General features: G+C 36.8%; 1 protein-coding gene across 1 annotated transcript; it reads right to left on the bottom strand.

Moving 5' to 3' along the window:
- Positions 1–1,687: 1,687 nt before the first annotated feature.
- Positions 1,688–21,570, bottom strand: LOC126298073 (calmodulin). Its single transcript, XM_049989393.1, has 4 exons — positions 21,263–21,570; positions 17,214–17,388; positions 14,724–14,966; positions 1,688–2,734 (listed from the first exon to the last, which is right to left on the bottom strand). Exons 1-4 carry the CDS (start codon positions 21,263–21,265, stop codon positions 2,706–2,708), a joined length of 450 nt encoding a protein of 149 aa, XP_049845350.1. The 5' UTR covers positions 21,266–21,570; the 3' UTR covers positions 1,688–2,705.
- Between the last annotated feature and the right edge of the window lie 3,504 nt (positions 21,571–25,074).

Consider the following 25,074-nt stretch of genomic DNA (forward strand, 5'->3'; position numbering starts at 1 on the left):
GGATATAATATACAAAACCCACTGCTTCCTGGATTTGTGTAGGTGCACCGGCCCCAGATCAAATCTGCCTGGCGAACAATGGCCGATATGCCACCCAGCCTGGATGTGGTTTTTAGGCGGTTTTCCACATCCACTAGGTGAATACTGGGCTGGTCCCCACCTTCTGCCTCAGTTACACACCTCACAGACATTTGAAAATGTTTGCACTATTTCATGGCTTACAGCAGATGCAGACAGCTGGGGTACACTACTTACATCCTTAGGGAGGGGGGGGGGGGGGGGGGGAGGGGGGTTCAGGCTGGCAGCAGGACAGGCATCTAGCCACCCTCTGCAACTAACACTGCGAAATCCATACTAACATGGCTGATCCCATGAAGTGGGACAAAGGCTGAAAGACAACTGGATGTAATATTAAAGATCTCCCCTACCAGGTATTTAACAGTAATATTATGCTGATTATTTCAGAGATGTTTTGTAAATGAGCTGTTTACATGACAGTTCAATCAGTGCCAAGGAGGGTAATAAATGATCTTATGGACTTATGCCCCTACTATCCAATTTCAAAAACCAAGTTTTATGTTTTACTGCTCTCACCTAGATTTTTTTAAATTCTGCAACTATCTACTCTGAGTATTCTTATCTCCATACTTGTCTACAACATTTCAGTTCTTAAGATATGATAGTAAAATTGAATTGCTTTGGAAGTGCACATTACAGTTTTTGACAGCAATAAACATACCTGTGGCTAATTATTTTGTTTACTTCAGACAAATACTACAGCATCCATAACCTGAAGTACACATTCTTGTTAGCACAATTTTCTTAATAGGTTCCAAAACCTTACTTTCTATATGTTGCAAAACATTTCACAGTGTACATGAACACAGGTCAGAGGCAGTTAAGGAAGTAATTATGTGACACTATTACAAAGTAAACCCATCTGATGAATACAGCACTAAGATATTCAAAATATTTGATCCCTAATGTACATTAAATTTTTCAACTCTAGTCCATAGTTATTCCTATACCCTTAACTTACAAAGAAGAGCTACCAGATGTAGAACTCACTAAATATTTCATGGTTCTTTAGATGATGAATCTTGGCAGTTGTGTTTCCACTTTTGAACCTGCTTCACTGGAAACAAAGTTGTTGCACTATTTTCAAGGACTTCTGTGAAATATCCTCAACCATGATTTCCTCTTTGTCCTATATATGCATTACAAATATTGTATTATGTACAAATCTTTCCTGCTCACACCAAATGCATAATACTGCTCAAAACTTAGAAACATGGAACCAATTCAAACTTTATTCCACTTTACTCACTCTTCTCAACCAATTTGAATGGAAAGCGAGCGAGTGCCTACGTGCACACATCTTGTTAAAGGCTTAACTAGAGTTTAAAATCTAGCACTTCAAGTATATTCTATAGAATGCAACCCTATCTTTTATGGTTTGTACAGCAGGCCAATCTTGTTTTCTGCCAGAAACATTCTCTGCAAAAGAAGTGACCATATTTGCTTTATCAAAAATTTCACCCTTTCACAGAAGTTTTGCATTTTCATTACTTCCCTCTGCCCCCATGATTTGTACACAAGGAAACTTCTGACAACTTCAGTTTATAATGGTACAGGTAACATTTAACACAGGTGGCATTAAATATCTGAAAAATTGGCACAGAAGGTATTCACAGCCAAAAAGTAATGGTTTATTGTACAACTTCTCTACAACACATTGCACTTTTAGCTCTGAGATAGGACAGAAGGAATCTAGGTTCTGCCTGCCAAGCATGTTGTATTCTGACATTTTTCCAAACTAATTTGCAAGATAGCTAGGAATGAAGGTTAAGAATCCAATCAAGATATATTAACTATTAACAGTTTTACATGATACACAATAAATGAAATTCTTTATTGAAGACAATTTACAAATATGTATTCTTATAGTTTTAAAGATTTAACACATACTCATTGTTTATACTAACAATACGAAAAATCTCAGACTGGGAAAGGAATGAAATAACTGTCAGACAATACCTCACATGAAGGAACAGATCAATTTTGTCTTTTACATTCAGTGCAGCAGAAGTAGGCAGTGATGCTGTGAAGGAAGTCCAGTGAAGCGAGAAACTGCCCATTACACTGATACCATTGACTCCATATTACATTTCAGAAGTGTAGGACATCACAAAACACTCTGTACAAGCTACTGAAGGAATGTCAGAGGCTGGAACAACCACCCCTTCACCACAGCACTTTTTTCTGCAGCACTGGGTTTAGAAAAGTACTTAAAAATATACACAAATGACCAACATTCATGAAAGGATTTCTGTAACACTTTGTTGTTACCTTTATAGGAAAGACAAATAGGTGAGTTTCTGTAAGTAGCATTAAGTACTTAAGAACTACACAGCATGAATCCAGTTGAAATGCACACACAATTTTGAATATATGATCAATAAAACTGCAAACTGCACATTGGGGATAAAACATTACATGAAAGAAAACTACACACAAAAATTTTCATTCATTAATTCTTTTATACAACCACTTAGATACATTGAACTGATTCAAGCTTCTTTCCACTTTAGTTACTCTTGTCAAGAAGTGTTGTCAAGAAGTGTTAAATGGAAAGCAGAAATGCAGGTTCATTAATTCTTGGTTTCAGCGTTCTTCTCCACCACTGTCAACTTTGAACTGTCACTTCATTTTGATGTCATCATTGTGACGAATTCTGAAAATTAAGTATTAAGGTGAGCAACTGCCAATCCACAATTGTCAAACAATACAAAAAGAAGCTTCACATACTACTACATGAAGAGCACATTTCAGCAATACACACACACATCACATCTATAAAATTTAAAGGCTAGCAGAAACTTGAGCACACAGCAATATGCTAAAATTTTGAGTGCAGTCTCATGCCTTAGTAATGAATCACTGCAAACCAATATATCTGTATACATAAATATGTAGACAAAATAGTGATAATTCAAGTGGAAGAACTAAATGACTATGTACACTGAATTTTTCCATGGTTGCATAAGAGCTGCCTGAATATGTATGGATGAACTCTCCCACATATACTTTGGAACAGAAATGAGCACTTGGGTTTAACAAAAGTTCTAGCATAAAAATGATGTTCCTCAGATCCTACAAGCCTGGTACAACCCCATATTGTTTTTACTTTCTTTGTTATCTAATGACCATCCCTTTTGCACTATTTTTCAAGACTATCATATCCAGCACATTAAAATTTTTCAGGTTTATGCCACTAACTTGAAAATTCCAACTTTTCAGACCCATTTGCAGAGAACACCAGTTGGCTTTAATATCTGATCAATGTACCTTGTGGCTTGCTGTGAATTTCTGTTGCAGTGTACATTTCTACAGAGGGGTAGCACAATTTATAATGAGCACAGTTTGGCCACTGTCTATTGCATTACCACTTTGGAGCAAACCCCCCTCCCCCTCTACACTTGGGGCACTCCTTTTCAACTTTAGGAAACAATCAAGCTTTAAATTGTCCTCTTTCTTCCAGTTAAAATAACAGACTATATATTACCTCTCTGTACTATCTTCACATTTACTCAAGACTCACAGGCTCTTTATTTTGTCAAGTTCTGGCAAGTTACATTCTATATTATTTATCCCATTCCCTCTTTGACAACTGCCTTGATGTACCTCTACTTGTTCCTTCATTATTCTCCACATCACCTGATGGTGTAAACTTGCTCATAACTATATTTCTAATTTTCCTAGTCCTCCCCAAGTCCAGTGAAGTCAAATGTAATGGGGAAAAATTTAGGAACAGCCACTGGGAGCTGTCACTTTAAGGCCAAGAATCTGATGCTGTTATGTTGTTCATATATTTGTAATGTGGAGACCCAAGTTTTCTTCATGGACACATGAATCAAGTTACACCAAAAATTCAGGCAACTAGTGAAGTCAATTAAATTTTTTAAAGTGCTTATCCTAATGAAAGGAGATTATAGTTTCAGAGGAAGCTCTGTAAACACTCACAGATTATTTACACTGGAATTCAAATTCCCATTGTTGAGAATATGGGTGGGGATGCTCAGCCAACCAACACCAACCTCAACATATGCTTGGGTAAGGAAAGAAGTATCACTAACACTTTTATATAGAACAGAACTATTAGGAAAACAGTAATTTTTTATGGGGCAGATTATGTGGGACAATGAAGATAACAGATGACATAGAAAGAGAGGAACACCAATCCATTTTTGGAAAGAGAGAGAGGCTGATTGCATCACTCCATTTAACACAGTGAAAAAGCTACAGCATTAATACCAAGAGACATGCCCGATTAACACTGATCAGATACTGCAACCCAGTGTGTAGAAAGAAGTGATATGAGATTACTACAGATGACTTATGATTTTAATGATAAAGATGAAGACAAAGCAAAATGGCATCTAGTGTTTGGAGCTGAAGCTCAAATGAAACATCTTTTCGCTGTACAAAAATATAAGTAATGACTGACAAATAGTAACAGCCAAACTGAACCACAATTTAAAAAAGCAATGTCACATCTGCAGGGCTCTAGCTCTAACAAAAATTGAGTTTAATTAGAAGTGAGTTCTGTTCTCAGCAGATGAAATTTTAAGATTTTCAAGAAAATCTCAAACCACAGTATAATATTTATTTACTGTTTTGAACCTTAACAACTATGAAAAGTTTTTGATTTTTAGTAGTACCAGCTTTCAGTATAAAACTTTATATGAAGCACAAATCCTGTAATTAAATTTTTAAGTAAGCTTAGCATGACAAATATAGCAGCAGAATGTTAACTATTCATAACAGACTATCCCAATTTGCATAAACATACACTGATTGGCACCAGACAGACTACAAATTACAGAAGGAACACAATGTTATTCCACAAGGGCTACCTGGCCAATATTAAAGAAATAAATCTCATGAATAATGCAACCTGCCAAGAATACAATCAACTTCAAATGCAAAAAGAGGAAAAATTAACAACCTAACTGAATTACCCCAACCTAACAATTACTTGAGGGTAAGGGACACTTCTACATAACTGCCAGAAATCAAAGGCTCACTTTTCCAGTACATTTTGGCCACATTTATAATAAAGGAAAAAGTCTGAATTAAGCAATGGATATATTTCTTTTCTACACAAATCAAAAATGTTGACATAAAATACATTTACAACCCATGCAAAATTACTAGCAATACCAGCAATTACCAACATGAACCAATATTAGAATGAGAAGTGTCACAGTAATTATAACACAACCAAACATTACTCCCCAACATTTGCCAATCTATATACTATCATATCAACTTTCACATTGCATAAATTGAAGAACATAAACAAAACTGAAAAGAAACATGAATGGTAGGTGCTGCCAAAACTAACTTTTATACTTATGTTAACCCTCAAGTGGGTGTGCCCATGTATAAAGCACACCAATAACAAATGACAGTGTTTTTGTTCTGTTCCACTGTTGTACCTATTGCTTCCGGTAACACAGTAATAAGTTGTCATGTATCCAAATGAACAGCAATGTAGGCAAGAAGTAGTTTACAACCCATCCAAGGAAACACCCAGATTCCGAGCTTGCAGCAGAATCCTATAATTGGGTCGTTATCTACAAGATAATTAGTAATCAACAAAGCAATTGGCAGGTATCTGATCCAACTTTACTGTTTAAGGCTCTCAGGGGCTCATTACTGAGGGTAACACTCGCCTCTGTCCATAATGAAAGGCTTATTATTGTTTCAGTAAATAGTAATATATCTCATAGTTTATGATAACATTGTCTAATTAAACTAAGATTAAACTGTGATTTTGCTCATTCGTGTTTACCTTGTTAACAAAGGGCAACTATTCTTTACACTGCACGAAGTGTGCCACATGCCCACGTGTTAAAACTGCTGGAGGGTTAATACAAAATGTCTTGCACCGACCAAATATTACCTCCATCCCTCAATCATTTTCCTGTGAACTAATTTTTCCAAGGAAGTAGGAAAAATGATTTGTTCAAATTACTGAAGAACACTGTAGTTGGGTACTTGTATGATTTATGGAAATAAGAAAATATTGCAGTTATGTGCGCAATATACATAGGAAAAGACTAGATTTAAACATTATACCAGAACAGTTAAAATTATCAAAAAGCTCTATCCATGGATAATATGCGTGACCATGGTGAAATTTGTCTACAGACCCTACAATATTCACACAAAGGCATTAAGATAGCACAAGATTATGGAATGTGAGTAAGCTACTAAAATAATTTTTTTTTCAAAATGGATAACTTAGCATATACTTTTCAAGCTCTCAACCTATTTTCAGGAAGTAACATGTCACTTCACTCACTACCTACAAATCCATTTACAAGCCAGTAAAAGGCTGGTATAGAAGGCTTGCAGTAGCCTGCAAACTGATGGTAAATTTTGACTGACAAGAGTAACTATGTAAAAATTTCAGAATCCAAATGTACACATCCATGGGCGTTTGTAGCTGGCACCTTTTCTGAAAATGCTCACATTATAGTAACTACACCTTACAGAACCAATAATGATTCCTCATTCTTAAACTTCTTCAGATCTATAAATCAACCAAACCTTTCAAACCTTCAACAAAAATAAAAATTTTACCAAATCAAGTGCAAGGCCAGTGGTCAGAAATTAATATCTTAAATGGATAACAGTTTTCCACTATGTATTCACAACATCAATTTATTTGCTAGTATTCTTACTACATCGAGAGCATCCACTTCCTTAGCAATGAATATGCCTTTCACAACATGGCTCACTTTCAGGAAAGCCCGAGAGCCACTAGTGGGAACATAGGTCAGTATTTGCTACAACTAGAGGAAGAGCACTAGCTTGGAAACTAGTGAAATGAGCTATTCCACATGTCAACAGCATTCATTTACTGTTTACAAGGTGAAATTTTCAGCTTTGTAATAAAACTAGGTTGATGGGTCTGCTAAGATTGCTCACCCTAAATATATCCAATGGGAGCGAAAGTGTGTCAGGCTGTAGTTTTCTTTAACAACTTTAGTATGTTATCTATAACACTCAGAACTGCAGAAAACTACCCAGAATATAAAATCAATCATTCCAAAAACAGTGGCATGAATAGTTCACATAGAAAACTGTGTCTTACCATGAGAACTGTTTGATCACTTACTCAAGATTTAAGAGGGGGAACTTAAATACAAACGAACATCAACATATTACGACCAGAAACATTTCAGTGCTGTGACTTCTTATTCGATCTGAACAAGAAACTTTCTCTACTGACCTGGCAGTGTTACATAGCTATTCAAAATGTAAGTGTAGGATTTCAATGAAGTGGCCAAAGTAAAATGGTACTTAATGTGCACAGCTGACAAAAGCCATTTTTTTCACTTTCAACATTGCTTCTGCATTCAAGCAGTCCCATAGCATCATTTCATAATGTAATCAGATTTGCATTTGACTGGATTGTTTGAATGCATAAGCAATGCTTAATGTGAAAAAGGCTTTATTCAAATGTGCCTATTCTGTTTCAATTTGCTTTGACCACTTCACTGAAATCCCACATCTGGACTTCATAACGAACACAGAACATATCAGTAGAAATTTTTTGCTAATATTGTGGTATTTCAATTAGAGGGAAACATAGCAGTAAGTCATGACACTGGATTGTGTTTTGCCCTATTATATTGATATTTTGTTTCTTCACGATACGAAAGTTCCTCTCTCTGTTTCACCTGGACTTGTCAAAGTCAGGGTTATACAGCATTTCTTGTCTTCTGGAGTGTCTAATAGCAGACCTCTACTTCCACCCTCCCACACAGATAATACTCTGGAGTTTTCTAGAGAAGTACACAGGCCATTACATGTCCTCAGATGATTAGTACAATGATCTCCAAATGGCATGTTCATGTTCAGATATGTAGTTATTTATGAAGAATGAGTGATGTCAGTAATGATGACATCACATGGATTTCTGTATGCCCAGTAGAATGATTTCCAGTAACTGTGGCAGCATATCTGCAGATACTTGTGACTATTTAGAGTCATCAGTACAGCTATTTTTGAAACACACCACACACACACCATCCACTTCTAAGCCACAGTGTGTAATTGCTACAACTGATTTGCCCATGCTTTGTCAACTATGCTTCATTGGTGAACAGAATGCAGAACAGAAACCCCCACAGCTTTTGTGGACACCATTCAGATAACTGTAAAAATTTTAATGACAGTGCCATGAAGGTGCTGTTAGAGCAAAATGTAGAAAACATGAGTATGAAGGAAAGTCTTATTTGCACAATCCTGCTCCAGCTGCTCATACTCTTTTATTCAGGCTACCTCTTAATGATGTGGATTTGGTTAGAGTTGCTGACATGTTAGTTGCATCTCTGATCTCAATTAGGGTTCTTTTTCACTTTCATATTTCCTTCTTCATACTAAAAGAAATGACCACATTTACATTCCCAGAATTAACATTTTCCAACAATCTACAACATTTTTATCACTCCCATTAAATTGCGTATGTTCACAATGTTGATTCACACCAGGTTTTGTATTAACACACTTTTTGCATGATTTACAGTTTATGAAAATGTCTGAAGAACAAACTGATGCAATGGACAAAATTAAGCTTGCATGGCACTGGCCTCAAAAATAGTGTTTAATGCTCTACTCAACACATCCAAGTCAGTAAGAATCTGAAAAATTTGTGCTGTGTTCCTGCCACTACTGAGCTCTATTTGACATGACAGTTGATGGGAGAAGCCAGTTTCATTCAAATGAAGGTATCATGGCCTCTCAACAGTTTTCACATGGTCCCTTCTTCATGATGGTTGTGATCATGACAACTTTGCATTACACAAGTTTCGAGTGTTTAATTGTTTGGCCATTAGCAGTACTATGTGGCACCTTTATCTTCCCTTGGCATTGCTCCAATGTTTTTGTTTGAATAACTAAACACTGCACAAGTTACATACTTTTTTAAGCATAATGTGACACATTGAGAATTTATTTTTATTGTCAAGTATGACTATTTACTTAAGTATTTTTGTGATCTTTCACTAACAGTATGAGTGATGGGTTGCATATGTATGGTTTTCTGCATCATGAAGGCAGCACAGCACCTTATAACCACAAAAAAGGTGCAACAGTGCAAGAGGCAAAATATCACAATAACTGAGTAAATATTTGCACCTGACAATAAGAAATTCTCTAAATACCATGCAAAGCAAAAAAGTAACTGTGCAGTGTTTCATTACCTAAATAATGAAAGAGTTGCAGGCTTTTCATAAATATTCATTATAACAAATGAAATCAAGTCAAAATTTCTAATTCCCAGACAGTTACCAGCTCTACTTATATCGATAGCTAAACGTAGTATAAAAATCGGATAACCTTAATTAGGTAATGAAAGACCCTTTTAAGTCTAGAGCATATTATAAACTACACATAGGCAAGGGAGATCCTATATGTAACCTATACTGTTTAAAAAGTTATTTCCCACATCTATATTTTGTCACATTTTATATATTTTTTTCTCAATTTTTCTGAAAATTGTAAAAGTGGGATTTCACTTATAATGATTTCAAAGACAACCACACAACTGCCATAAAGCACTGCACACACAAAACATTAACCTCTTTGCAACAAACCAGAACGGACAACTATTTTCAAATAATTGTTTAAATTATAACTGCTCTACTATTAGGGCAATATATGGTTCATTGGTTAAAACTATTACTGTTCATATTTATCAAAAGATATGTGATTCTTTAGTTGTTTTCACTGAATATAAGAACAGTCTTGAACTACTAAGTTAAAGTAACTTAAAAAATTATGGGAACTATGTAAAACAGCACTGTGTATATTGTGCTCAAAATGTATCCAGACCCATTACAAACTTGCTGTATCTGCATCTACTGCAGAGGAGATCTTTTAACAGATCACAAATTCATGCTCAACTGCCATTATCTGTTTTAAAATTTCCTGCAGTGGTCACTGCACACTACATGTTGTTTGAGGAAAGAAGTCCAAGGGACCTAAGTCTGGACTTTAAAATCTAGGTTGGTTGATTTGGGGAAAGAAGTCTTGAGGTCATTGGTTTCCATCTGAGTAGTGGGTGATGGGGAAAGAGGTCTGCCATGTCCTTTCAAAGGAACCCTCGCAGTATCTGACTGAAGCAATTTATGGAAATCATGGAAAACCTAAATCAGGATGGCCAGATGCGAATTTGAAACCATCATCCTCCCAAATGTAAGTCCAGGGAGCTAATCTCTGTGCCACCCCACTGTGACTTTAGGATCTAGAGAAAAGTTTCCACGACAAATCTGAACAGTGCCTCCATCACATTGGGGCATCTGGTACCTGCTATTTCCTCAAACATGGTGGACCATAACATTCAAACACACACTTGTGTAAAATTTACCATTCTCTATTCCTTTAGCAGACACACATTCCATTTCAATCAACTTTTGAATGAAAGAAAACTAACATTATTTCATTCTTGATTTGCCCTTGTGGATTTTTGTTTTGTTTCAGGAGAGTTGCTAGTGTCAGAATATGCCTTTTGAAGTCTTCCAATAACATGTTTTTCGTTTCACCAGCTGTCTTACTGTCCAAATAGATTTGGATCAGTCTTTAAACATGCCAACAGTTCACAGCTAATTGTTGCACAATGATATTCCTCCTGCTCCCTGGATGTAACATTAGGTACCAACCCTGTTCACCCATTTCGCTTTTCCAGCCATCAATCATAACAGACAGAACTGATTTTACCACATTTCTCTCCTGAGCTACAAGCAAACAGTTAAACTAATCACTAATCTAAAGCCCTTCCCCCTTTGGTCACATTTTTATGAATATGAATCATCATGGGATTTATCCACAGCAACAGAGACTTCTTCACATTAATCTCAGAGTGGTTTATGCCACCCAAAACATTCTGGGCATAATTTAGTCCTTTGGAGCCTCAAAGGTCATACAAAGTCCCCAAACCAAATCTTGTACAGGTTTCCCATTTTCACTTCAAGCACTATTAAAGCTAACTTGACATTCCCACCACATCCCTCCACACTGACCAGGGGAAAAAACAAATGTCAATTGCAAGGAGTGAACAGTTTACTACCAGAACGCGAAAGTCCTTCATAAAAATGCAACTACTGCCTAGGAAACATGTAATAGTGATCAGATACGTCGTCATGATTTTCTTTAGTTGACTGGCATGTCACCACTCCATTCGGCACTGTAGACATACTGTAAATTTGGCACAATGTACTATAGTATCCAACCTTTTAAGGCCTGTCTACTAACAGTCATTTTGTTTTCCTCATTTACCATCTTCCTTGCACTATATTTCATTGTTGTACTAACTCCTACATTAATAAAAACGAAATTCATTCTGATTACGAATAGGCAGGTTTTTTGGTACGAGTTTGATATTAGTTCCCAGTACAAAAAAGAATGCATCTATGATGAAATTAAAAAACTCAATTGTCAAAAAGATTTATCTGCCTTAATTTTACTTGCAGAGACTTCATCTACTTGCACTAAATACAAGAGCATCAACTTCATTTTTCTCTCTCAAGCATTGCAACAGAACATACAATCTACAAAGAATATCAATTAACCAAATATCTTCACATACAAACAGGAACAAATTCTAAACAATGGGGAACTAATTACCAATTACAATTCTGAACTGCAAAATACTAGAAGAAGTAACACAAAGTGAATCAACATCTACATATTCACAAAACTGCAGTGTAAGAATTTCTTTCTTAGCAGCAAAAGATAATTCCATTTATCTGTTATTCATGCAGATCTACAGCAGTTTCTGCCTTACTAAAATGGCAAACAATCTTAAAAGTATCACTAAATTTAATATAAAAAGCATACTGTGAATGTCAAACACTTAAGTGAAGACTAATTTTCAAGCTATGTGAACTGTTGCATGCTATTTAGCACTGATTAAAATTTGGAATGCCAAGAAAATTAAAATCTACAAAGGAGGACACTGTGAGAGAAATGGATAAAAAATAAAAATAATGATGTTTAAGGTTTTAATTTTTCTCAGCAGTAGCCAAAATGGCTATAAAGTCAACATTTCGGATAGGAAGCTAAAATCAGAAATTGGTATTGTGAAAAAGGTATTACCAGAACTGAAAAGTTTTACCCCAAGCCTACACAAAATCAATGCTAAATATGCTTAAAATTAACTGAGTATTCTAATTAGATGAAATGGACACTGAACATTCTAATGGAGACACTTATTAATCCCAATAATGTCAGTTACTTCATGAATGTCAGTTTATTATATAACCGCACATTACAAAATATGACAGCCCCTTGCAGAAAATCTTTTAGACGTCTGCTTAGCACAACTAACGTATCAAAGCACACAATTAGAGATCCTCCCTCATTTGCAGATATAATAATTATTACGACTGTGTAAGAAGACAACCATGCCATTAGTAATGATTCAGGAACACTTGCATTCAAACTGCAACTATAACACTTAATTCCACTGCCAACAGCTTATACAGCTATGTTATAGGACAAGAAAAGTCTGCTAGTTACATAATTTAGTAACATGAAAAAATTACAAAAGAAGCTAATTCAGTCCTCTAGTCATTAACACAATTTGCAGGGACTGTTAAAAGCTGCTGTTTTACGTTTACTGTCCATTAACTAGCTAAACACTCAATTTCACAAAATGAAAATTATGTAGACTGGCTTGCAAAGAAAAAAAAATCATGTACCAACAGTGACAAACTAAAGTCAGTAAAATGGACTAAACCTACAATAACTGTGTCCAGGGTTAAAATGTTCTGTACGATGCACAGCAATGCTTTGTTTGGTTGCATGAATAATGGGTTAGAAAAGTAAAAACTATACATAAACATTAAAAAAATAATGAAACAAAAAGTCACTGAGAACCTTATACTGGGGGTGCTTGAAGACAAATAACATTCCGAAAAAGCATTTTAAAGCACTGACCACCGGAACTTTAGACAGCTTTGGCCTGAGCCCAGTCTAACTGCTACACCGAGTGAAAATTATTTGAGCAAGGGCATGGAAATCTGCAAGAGGAGAAATTTGCAATCAAGAGTGACCACTTCATAATACAAGCATTATTGTGCATACAAAGTCACGGCTATAGGTCTGACATATTTACAGTTACACAATTTAATTTGAAACTAAGTATTATTATGTGTGTGGTAAGATACAATCATCAAATTCTTCAATGTTCAGGAGTACAACTTTTTGAAGAGCTTGTCTACTGATGATTGCACCTGGCCACCACAAATTTACCATCAGTGCAGCTGTTACCTCTAGGTAATGAAACTACTTCACTGCAGGGAACATTAATAGTTTCATTTTTACTATAATGTCTACGTCCTGAAACAAAGATTAAAGTGGTATATTTCTTTCAAACTATAGAAATACACTGAAGGTCCCTGTATTAAAATGATCTTCCACTCTCTAAATGAACAAAAGTTTCACGCACAATCTTAAAAATCTGGAAGGGAATCCCTGGGATTTGCTTCCATTAATTGTTAGAGGCAATCCGCATTGGTAATTTCAGGAAAGATATAACAGGTAAGTACTAGCATTACAGTTCTTTTTAAGAGAAATGTACACTTAAAAAACAAATGAATTTCCACAATACCTTTCAGCTGAACTAGTGTTCCATGAACTATGACTATAATCTATTAAAACCAACAGGACAATTCCTTTCTGACAACCCCTGCAAATTCTGACCCAATCCCCACCCATTGGTCAACATACCAATAGACCTGCTGAAATAAATCTCACTTTTGTCTCATTTTCAATAAAAAGGTATTTATTATAACCAAAATTGCAATGATAATATTTCAGAATGCAGTTTCAAATGCTATACAATTTTACACATGGCTGAATTCTTTCATAATATTGATGTGTAACTTTCAGCATTAAAAAATCAAATTGCACACCTTAGTGTGTGAGCAGATTGTGTGTGTACTGTGGTCACCACTACCACCACATCATACCTAAGAATTATGCCTTGTAATAAAGGCTTCAGTGCAGCTTCAACACAAAATATCAGACTTTTTCACACTCCGTGAGAGTATGAATGAAGCCATGAGAGCTGAGTAAATATTTTAGAACTATGCTGTCACTGAACTGGTAGAAAGCTGACAGCAAAGCCACATACTGAAATTAAACTTTATACACAACTTGGCTGCAATGAAAGCTTAGAATAGTCAACTAATTTGGGGCACAGGGTCACAGTCATGTGGAACACAATATGGTCAAGGGAAGACATATCCAGAAAAAGATTTGTGCTGTTTATCATGCAAGACAACTAAAGCATTTTCTATTTTAAAGAACTTATCAGCCACACAATATGAGGGAATATCTGGCAGACAAAGAATTAAAGACTTCTTCTGTAATACTTTTGTGGTATTAGGATTCAAGTGAACTGTTCTTGTACCAGCAACTTCAATCTGAACATTTAAGTGCCTACATGCAAATGAAATCAATCATCCTCCTCTGACAGAAGATAACATGGGTAAGTTGATCTACAACACACAAAAGAGCCATATGCGAGAGAAGAAACAACTGAAAACATAATCCCAGGTACCATTTCATATGGGGAAAAGCTACGTTCAGATCACACACACACACACAAGTAACAAAAAAACAATGCTGCTGCTGTTTCCTACCTTCGTAATTAACTTGTCCATCACCATCAATATCAGCTTCCCTTATCATTTCGTCAACTTCTTCATCAGTCAGCTTTTCACCCAAATTTGTCATAACGTGCCTTAGCTCTGCAGCACTAATAAAACCATTACCATCCTTGTCAAATACACGGAAGGCTTCTCTTATCTCCTCTTCACTGTCTGTGTCTTTCATTTTTCTTGCCATCATAGTGAGGAATTCAGGGAAGTCAATAGTACCATTTCCTAAAAATAATGACAATAATAATAATAATAATAATAATAATAATAATAATAATAATAATAAATGGAATACATTATGTTCTGAGTGAAAACTAACTTCTGACATACAAATAAATGTCCACTTAATGCTCCATAATATAGACAACCGAATTTGATGTATGTAACAGAAAAACAATTTAAATACAGAATGACCACCTCTAACTAGTTAGCACTGTGTGGAAGGACTTTGATTCAACTCCAGCACAACTTCAGAGTTTCTCTGATGTAGGATGGCCTGGAATGGGGTACATTCAGCCTTGTGATTCCAAATTAGGATCTGCTTTAATAAAGAAGCAGCAGTACCACCAAGATTCATCTACTGACAATTACAGCTGGGAAGTTCAGTGATATAATGGTCACATTTCAGAATCTTAGATTGCTCCTGTGTTTTAGGCAGCAGTCTGCCAGCAGGGACAGGTTAAGGCCTAACCTCTTAATCGTGATTACATTTGTATTACAAATACAGAATCTACCAAATTTAGCTAATGTATGTAATTACAAGAGGAAAATTAATTTCAAGCACACCTCTTTGCTACACTCCTAAACAGACTGGGGACCTACCACAATGAGGTGTCAGTTTTGCATTTACCCCATTCAAAAATGTTTGCCATGAGTAATATTAACAACATTACAACCATTAGTTGTCACTCAGGAACATTCCAAGTACACCCTTTCCCACTGGTTAGTTAATGCCCCAAGTAGTTTGGCCTGTGCCACTGCTACGGAAATACATTTGGATTACAAATGTCTAGTATCTAATGATGTTCAGTGCAGTACCTGTACAGCTAGTTCATTGTAATCCTGAATGGAAAATTAATTTTCCAGCTCTGATCTCAAAATCAGTACTTACTGGGTTTCCACCAATGTTTGAAAACTAAATATGTCACATGCATGAAACCAGTACTACAGCTTTCCTTTGCTTTTACTAAAAATGTACCACTAACAGATTCAGTCTATCAACTCCCACATAAAATGCAAAATAAGAAAGTGCTCCGTTTTGAAAATCCATAATACTGCTGACCTACATTTATTCATAATATAAATGTATGTCAGTTTAGTGATCAGTTGACATTATCAGATGGAGTGAAGTTCACCATGAAGTTACAGAAATTGTCATAACTACATACTGGTGATAAATTTAATTTGTGGCAATGGCTCAATGTACAATATTCTGAATCTATATCCAAATACTCATTGTTTTCAGAAGGATTTGTTTATCTTTAACTTAATGAGCTAAAACTTATTCTAGTGACTGTCTTAAAACATAAAATAACTTATGTTGTACAATGACCGCAAATTCTTGGTGGAATTAGGGTGAGGCTGTCAGCTTCAGCAGTTACATGAAAAAATTTGTGGATTAGGCAAGAATGTGACCCAATGAATGTAGCAACAATGACTCACTGGATCCAACAGTAGTTTTCTACAAACAAGTCTAATGGTGGAAAGAGGACTGTGTGTGTGTGTGTGAGAGAGAGAGAGAGAGAGAGAGAGAGAGAGAGAGAGAGAGAGAGAACTTGCAAATTTGTCTTGTAGGCCACTGCTCTGTTTGTTGCACCATACAGTTAATACGAGTTGTCAGTGCAAAAAATGCTGTGTGTGTACAATGAAAAGAAGTGAATAGAAGAAATATAGCCTGTATGTTTTAGAACTGTGCCTTACAGAAATTTTAAATGGAAAAACAAACATTAAGAAAGCTAGCAAAATGATTCAAATTCCCAAATAAACCCTAATAAATAGGATTCAGTGTCATCTTAGTAAAACAAAAGGTGGTCATCCAGTTTTTAATGCTAAAGAAATCTGGTCACATTTTTTGTCAAACTTTGTAACGTTGTTATGAGACTGGTATTAAGATTTAATTATTGCACCAGATTTATTTTTCAGTTATTGGACATTTCTGAACAAAGTCACCCTGAGCCACAAACAATCCACAATTATAACGGAATTCATCAATTTCACCTCCACCTGGGGATAAAGTTGACCGACACAGCTTTTTAAAATTTTATTATCAGTTAGAGCAAAAGGTGACAGGATCAAAAATTTTGCTACTACAGCTCAGTACCCAGGGTTTGAAAGAAAAACCAATACATTACTGTTACTGGGCTTTGAAGTATTTAAAGTCCAAAATCAGTCAACTTCATCCCATTTGACGGTACTTTTGCTTTTTAGCGTTTTACGACAGTCAATAGAAAAGGAAAAATATGCGAAGTTTACCATCTGCATCAACTTCATTTATCATGTCTTGTAATTCTGCTTCTGTTGGATTTTGACCAAGTGAGCGCATCACAGTTCCGAGTTCTTTTGTGGTGATTGTCCCATCACCATCTTTATCAAAGAGGGAGAAAGCCTCTTTGAACTCTGCAATCTGTTCCTCTGTTAGTTGATCTGCCTGTAATTTTAAACAAACCTGTGGAATAGTACACAAGGAGCACGCGCGCACGCACGTACACACACACACACACACACACACACACACACACACACACCTAGATATCAACTTTTCACTACAGTACTTAACATAATGAAGACTCATGTTTGGCACACAAAAACCATCCTGTCAGTTGTCAAAGGTCTGTTACAGTAAAGAGGTGAAATATTAATGTAGATATGTGTAAGTGTTGTCAATTCTTATGATAAACACACATGAAGTTTCAATTTCAGATAAGTGTTGCTGCTTTTAATCCCTAGCCAAATTGTGAATGATTAAAGCACTACTGTGTAGTACTTGTCTCATTGCCAGTTTAGCTATGACATCTGAACTGATCTTTTCTCAGTCCATCCAGATATGTAAGGTAACAGCTTAGATTCACACTTCATGGATCATTTGCATGGTAAGTCTTTATGTGGGACAAGCAATTTTACACTGACATAACAGGTTAGTTTGTAACTATGGTTACATTTTTAAGATTTATAAGCTTTTGTTTGAACTCAATGCATTGTGTATTTTTAAAATTTAAGTTGATGCCATTTGCATAAAACCAGTCAATAACACTTAACATATAAGGTCTATAGACCAGGAGTGCATGTCATTTGTAGCTTTGGAGCAGTCAACATTACAGAAACACACTGTATTCACTTTTTAACAGCAGAGTGCATATTTCAATAGACTGGGACAGTATTTTACCACCAGATAAGAAAATGAATACATGAGTTCAATATTTCAAGATCTATAAATATGAAATGAGGAGCTGTAAAGCACTGAAATTATACCTCAGTTTGAGATAGCAACAAAAAGTTTATCTGTCAAGGCCATGGTTACAGTAAAATAGTACTTATGGGGCCACAGCATCAAAGTAAGTTTCAGAGTAAGAATACAGCTTTAGGTACAACCACATCACTATGAAACGTGGAAGCTGACAGTATGTAACAAGCCTCAGCTGCATTCAAATATTATAAGAAGAACGCTCCACAACAAACTGCATCTCATTTTTAAGAAAAGCAATTTGACACCTCCCTCAAGATCAAGTTAAACAGTATCAAGCAGTTCAGGCTGTGACAATAGCAACTTTTCAAACTACTGCAAACATAACACGGCTTACATGATGAAAACAATTGAAAGACAATATAATCTTTAGAGAAGAAAACTGCTTTGTCTCATTAATAGGACTAACAGGGGATAGTGAATAGATATGAAGGGCAGCAAGAGTACAGGATGTTGGACATATGGAATCGTCAGAACTGAAATGACAACACTTGCAGATTAGAAACTATACAGTGAGAGCCTACTTACAAAATGTCAATAACCAGCTTTAAATAATGAATACAGGTTCTGCAACCACCTATTGGCCAAACGGGAACTGCGAAGGTTAATTACAGCATGGACAGAGGGTTCAGCACTCTTCCTGTGCACCATACATAAGTAACAGGAAAGCCCTAATAACTGGTAAAATGGGACATACCCTCTGCAGTGCACTTCAGTGGTTTGAAGAATATAGATGTAGAATATTCCATAATGAGCTATTGTCAGTAAATGTAATGGATGTATTGTAACTTGTCAACCTACTAACCTATGTTACTTTTATTCTAAATTTGTAATGAACATCAAATGGCAATAACAGTATGTTAAGATTATACTTTGTGTACCCCTTTCTGTATGGGATACAACTTACAGCTTTTTTTTACTGTGGAATACACTGCGGGACCAAATCAAATTTCCCAACAGATTATTCACAACAAAATTTATGTAACCTAAGTGACTAGCAGTTCCAGTAAATATTGCTACTTTATAACACTATATTCCTTTGCTAGAGCAAAAATTTAAGAATCCTAATAGCTGTCTTTTCCACCACTGAAGAAAAAAGTGTAATTTCCTGTTGAGAATTGAATCATGACGTGTGAAACACAGATTGACTGGTCAAGGACAGTAAAGGAAATTACAGTACAGTGTTCAAATCATAGGAACCATGCCTGCATTTGCTTTAACAACATTGTGGCACCACAGAAGACCTAAATTTGAATTTGGGACTTTAGCCCTCCCACAGAAGATTGGAAATCCATTCACAAACTTTCTTTGGAATCCTCTCCCCCCCCCCCCCCCCCAATTACACTAAATGCAATGCTTTACATGGTTTAGTGACAGCTCTGATGTGGGAAATACGAACTGGCTGTACTTTTCTCAGTAATGTTACTGATACTATGTGGTGATCAGTTCGCATACAAGTTTTCTTTTAAAGCAGTACAGTAATTCCTTCAATTGATGAATTCATGTTACAATGTGACAGCTAAATTTATCGCAGTAACACTGTCATACTTTAGAAAATATTTGTAATTAACTCTTTCACAATTACAGTTTTTTTGGGTATTTTAATGACTACAATTAATGCTTGAAGTTGGCAAGTTAGTAAAAAATGAAAATATGATACAAGAAGTTTGAAATTCTTTGAAAATTCAGCAGTAGATGAGATTTTAATTCTGACAGTTACCTAGGTTTTTTCCCCTTCTTTTTGGAAAGGGGGCGGGGGTGGGGGTGGGGAGGAGAGAAAACAGGTTTGCCTACTGAAGTGAATCTGTCAAGTTTCTGAAATTTATCAATTGCAACACAATTAGATACTCTTTTTCAAGCTATATTTTAAGTACTTTGTTAAGAAGTGCCTACCCCTCCTTCCATATCAAAAAACTGTGTTTGTCACATTGTGTATTGCAGTTGTGACCCATTAAAAGTCAATCAAATATGCAGACATGGTATCCTGTCAACTGTTATATGAACAGATTTTATATATTACCAACTGCAATATAAATATAACTTACTGCTAATAATGACATATGTATGCCTATTTATATCAGATGCAATGTGCACTGCATAAGAAATTACTATTATGGATGTGAACCCAAGTCCCTATAAGTAATTCACGAACAAAAGCAATACCTGGTTTGATACGGAAGTAGTTTAAGGCTCTCCAGCGTCCTTTATTCTGTCAAAGTTGCTGACTGCCATCTACTATGATCTAGTGAATGCATATCCAAGTTTCTTTCAAAACAAAAATCAGTCCTGTTCAAGGTATCAAAATTAACACCTTTTGAAATAAATGATTACTATCTAAGATACATTGTTCTATGATTTTTAAGCAGTCTAAATGACTATGTGAAGTAATGAAATTTTTGCAGTCTGTTTAGCATACGCTTGCTATTCATTATTACATCAGGCAAAAAATGAGCACTCTTGAACAAGTATTTAAGAGGAAATACAAGTCAACTCGCGTGCTGAAACTCTGCTCTACAACAATGCCAACAGAAAGAGCGGCTTGAAATACAGCGGATGCTGCTTTGACACGGGACCTTTCCACAGACAACTGATGTGGATCTTCGTAACAGTTGTGTACTAACGCGTAAACTCATCATGAGTGCGTGACAACATGTCCATGTGATGTCTGGCCCATAACCTTCGTGACCGGATGCGAGTTCACAGCACCTGATTAATTCTATGTACACAAAATGGAGTGAAAACTATGTCCTGAGTGTATATAGTTTATCTAAATGACATACTAGGAAAACGCAACGTTCAATAAACTGAATATACGTTGAACAGCCGGAAAAGAAATACTACATATGTATCAGTTAGCATAGTAAAACTAAATTTAAGCACCAACACTAACCACACAGCGGCAAAGTTTCGAACTTTTCCATCATTAAAAACGATAAGAACTGGAACACGTTATTTGTTTCGAGTTAGGTTATTCTAGAACTCTTTCGTAAAATAATCACATTCTACCTAAATAGAATAAGAAACCGGTAAAGCTTCGCCTAATCTTATAACTTAAACTCACCATTGCGTAGCACCCACTACCCTTCTTCCGAGCACACTACACGACGTGACGCCAAGGGCTACTCTGAATCACAGAAGCCTGGTACACAGTACGGTCATGTATTGCTCCGCCACGACAAGAAACACTTTATCATAATATGAATAATACACAGTATAGATATATCAAATTTGCATAGAACATTTAAAAATAACTTCTAAAACATGCTCTTGGTCTTTTCTAAGTTCGAGACAAGTATTTTTATTAGGGACTTTATTTTCTGCGCGCAAGAGAACTGCTCCCCTGACGTAGGGTGCGGCTGTTTACTGACATTCTTGCCTGTATTGTGGCAGCGTCTCCCTGATTGGCTGGGGCGTACCTGCAATGCGTCAAGTAGCTGCGTGTGGTACTGAAACGCGGGCATTTGTGCCAGCTCGGGCGTCCAGGAAACAGGGTGGTAGAGGCTGGTCTTGCCGTAAAATAAGATACGTAACTTGATTGTCGAAGCGAATAAAATGAGATTTATTTCCTTCTGTGAATGAATGTAACATGGTTTGTTAGGTTGGTTGTATTAGTGATTCTTGAAGAAGGACTTTCGAATGATTATTTCGTAAAAGACTCGTATCTGCTGACTTGATATGTCATGCATATTTCCTATTTGTCTTCAGGATTGTTTTAAAAAAACAAAAGCATCCAACAGGCAGTGGATTAGAGGTTTTAAGAAGTCGCCTAGCTACCGGTTCATCATTTGATTTCTCATTACCGTTAACAGTACAATCAACTTACATGATACCCGAAGGGAGAGACTTTCTTTATCAGTTCATACTACTTTTCTTTGTCGAATGTTTCAATTATTTATTCCCAGAACATAAAATTGTGTGGACGAATCAGCGTTTTGTCGTCCATTCTGATGCCCTAGACAATGCAATAGCTGCGAAAGTATAAATTCCGAGTGTGCCCCAGGGAACTGAAGTAGGGCAAATAATATTCGCGATATACATCTGTGACCTCACGGATAGCGTTGGTTGCAGTTTGTTCACATACTTTACAAAATAGTATTTCTCCGTCAGTGCCGAAGAATTGCTCTTCCAAATCACGTACGAAGCCTGGCAACTTCATGCCGTTGGAACACTTTACTTTTGGCATGTTCAGCAATATTGAGTTTGTATTCAGACTGACTAATGTGATCACATATGTGATGTTTATCACGTCAGAAGTCGTCTTAGTTGGCTTCGAGAGGATTTTGTCGACCCCGCGCAACAATGTCTTACGTCAGCTGATTGCAAGTGTTTACGCTGCTTCACTATATAGTCCTGATAAATAAAACTTAGTAATGATTGTGTTTGTGACAAAAATCACCTGCGAGATTGTCATGTGAGCAACATTTTCATGTTTTTATTCTTGTACCCTTTAAAGATAAGACAAATATATGTATTTTTCGCAAAAGTTGGTCGAAATATGACTTATTACTAAAAGGTATGCATATGACTAAGTGCAAAATATAAATACATTTTTCTACAATACAATACCTAGTTTCGATCATGAATTTTTCTAAACTCTTTCCTAAATTTCAGGAGGAAAAAACATTACTTTCGTTAACATCCGGGCTCTAGTCCTCACTACTTACAAAATCCACATCCAACTCAATCTGATCTACTGAAATGCATTTAGTACTCTTGAGGCATCTGCGACACCTTCCCTTGTTCTGTATTTCCTGCAAACTCGCCTCAGCACCCTACTGTATCTGCCATCCTCGGAAACCCTATCCTACTACCATGCGTCTTTGAACAGATTCCACCTTACCTCCGTTTCCAAATAGTACACATCTTCTTCCACACTAATCCTCCTCCCTTGTCAACTCAAATCATCCTTATCTGTCCCTCCAGTCTAGTATTGCCACAAGCCTCACTATTGTCTCCATACAATAGAAATATGTCACCACCACGTCATTAATTCATGGATGTTTCGTTTCATTAATATTTATTTTTACCGTAACTGTATTTTCGTAAAGCAAAAGCCGTTGCCAGAATGAGATTTTTCACTCTGCAGCGGAGTGTGCGCTGATATGAAACTTCGTGGCAGATTAAAACTGTGTGCCCGACCGGGACTCGAACTCGGGACCTTTGCCTTTCGCGGGCAAGTGCTCTGCCATCTGAGCTACCGAAGCATGACTTACGCCCGGTACTCACAGCTTTACTTCTGCCAGTATCCGTCTCCTACCTTCCAAACTTTATAGAAGCTCTCCTGCGAACCTTGCAGAACTAGCACTCCTGAAAGAAAGGATATTGCGGAGACATGGCTTAGCCACAGCCTGGGGGATGTTTCCAGAATGAGATTTTCACTCTGCAGCGGAGTGTGCGCTGATATGAAACTTCCGAGTTCGAGTCTCGGTCGGGCACACAGTTTTAATCTGCCAGGAAGTTTCAAAAGCCGTTGATCTGCAGCTTGGACACTGCTAGCCCGCCCCTACAGGGGGAATGTAAATAACGAATGGATGAAAGAAACATTTTCATGTCGCATTAACAGTGACTGAAGAATATTCATTGTCCCCTGCTTCAAAGTCGGTTCCCGCAATTTTCAAATTTTCCGGGCATCATTGTTTAACCAGTTTCTTTTACAATTTCCCGCCACTGAAACAAGTTTGTGATTCTTCGCGTCTTCCTCCTCTGTAAGCTCACGTTTGTCCCGTTAGTATACGGATCCTATGCACTTTAATAATAATCCAGCAGAGGCCGTGGAAAGTGGTTTATGACCTACCACTGTTGCAGACAGCTGCAGTTTCCCCGTTTCTTACCAACAAACAGAACCTGGCCTTTGCTTTGCCGACAACTGAGTTATGTGATCGTTCCTTTTCATATATTTACACGTTGTTTTCCCAAGATATTTGCATACCATGACAACTGTTGAGATTAATTGTGAAGTGGAAGGCTACATTTAACGTTTCGTGAAACGCACAGCTTGAGTTTCCTTCAGTACAGAAAAGCGCTTTCATGTGCAGCAACACTGTAATACCGCCAACCACTGCGACTGTGTGAACAGAAGTGTTGAAAATGATAGCAGACAAACACTTTTCTTTGAGCAGACAGGTCCATCTTCAACCTTACAATCATTCTTCAACGAATTGTGAGAGAGGATGATATCTTGCAGCATCCAAGTGGAGAAGCAGTTCTTTGAGAAGTACGCAAACGTATAGTTCCAAACGGATCTTCAATGGAAAGAACTATTTATTCGTGTGCTATGAGGGGGTTAAAAATGGTACTAATGGCTCTGAGTACTATGGGACCTAACTTCTAAGGTCATCAGTCCCGCCGGCCGCGGTGGTTTCGCGGTTCTAGGCACGCAGTCCGGAATCGTGCGACTGCTACGGTCGCAGGTTCGAATCCTGCCTCGGGCATGGATGTGCGTGATGCCCTTAGGTTAGTTAGGTTTAAGTAGTTCTAAGTTCTAGGGGACTAATGGCCACAGCAGTTGAGTCCCATAGTGCTCAGAGCCATTTGAACCATCATCAGTCCCCTAGAAATTGTTGTTATTGTTGTTGTTGTTGTTGTTGTTGTTGTCTTCAGTCCTGAGACTGGTTTGATGCAGCTCTCCATGCTACTCTATCCTGTGCAAGCCTCTTCATTTCCCAGTACCTACTGCAGCCTACATCCTTCTGAATCTGCTTAGTGTATTCATCTCTTGGTCTCCCTCTACGATTATTACCCTCCACGCTGCCCTCCAGTACTAAATTGGTGATCCCTTGATGCCTCAAAACATGTCCTACCAACCGGTCCCTTCTTCTAGTCAAGTGATCTACCCATCTAATCTTCAGCATTCTTCTGTAGCACCACATTTCG

The sequence above is a fragment of the Schistocerca gregaria genome, chromosome X (genome assembly GCF_023897955.1).
Source record: "Schistocerca gregaria isolate iqSchGreg1 chromosome X, iqSchGreg1.2, whole genome shotgun sequence".
Lineage (NCBI taxonomy): Eukaryota > Metazoa > Arthropoda > Insecta > Orthoptera > Acrididae > Schistocerca > Schistocerca gregaria.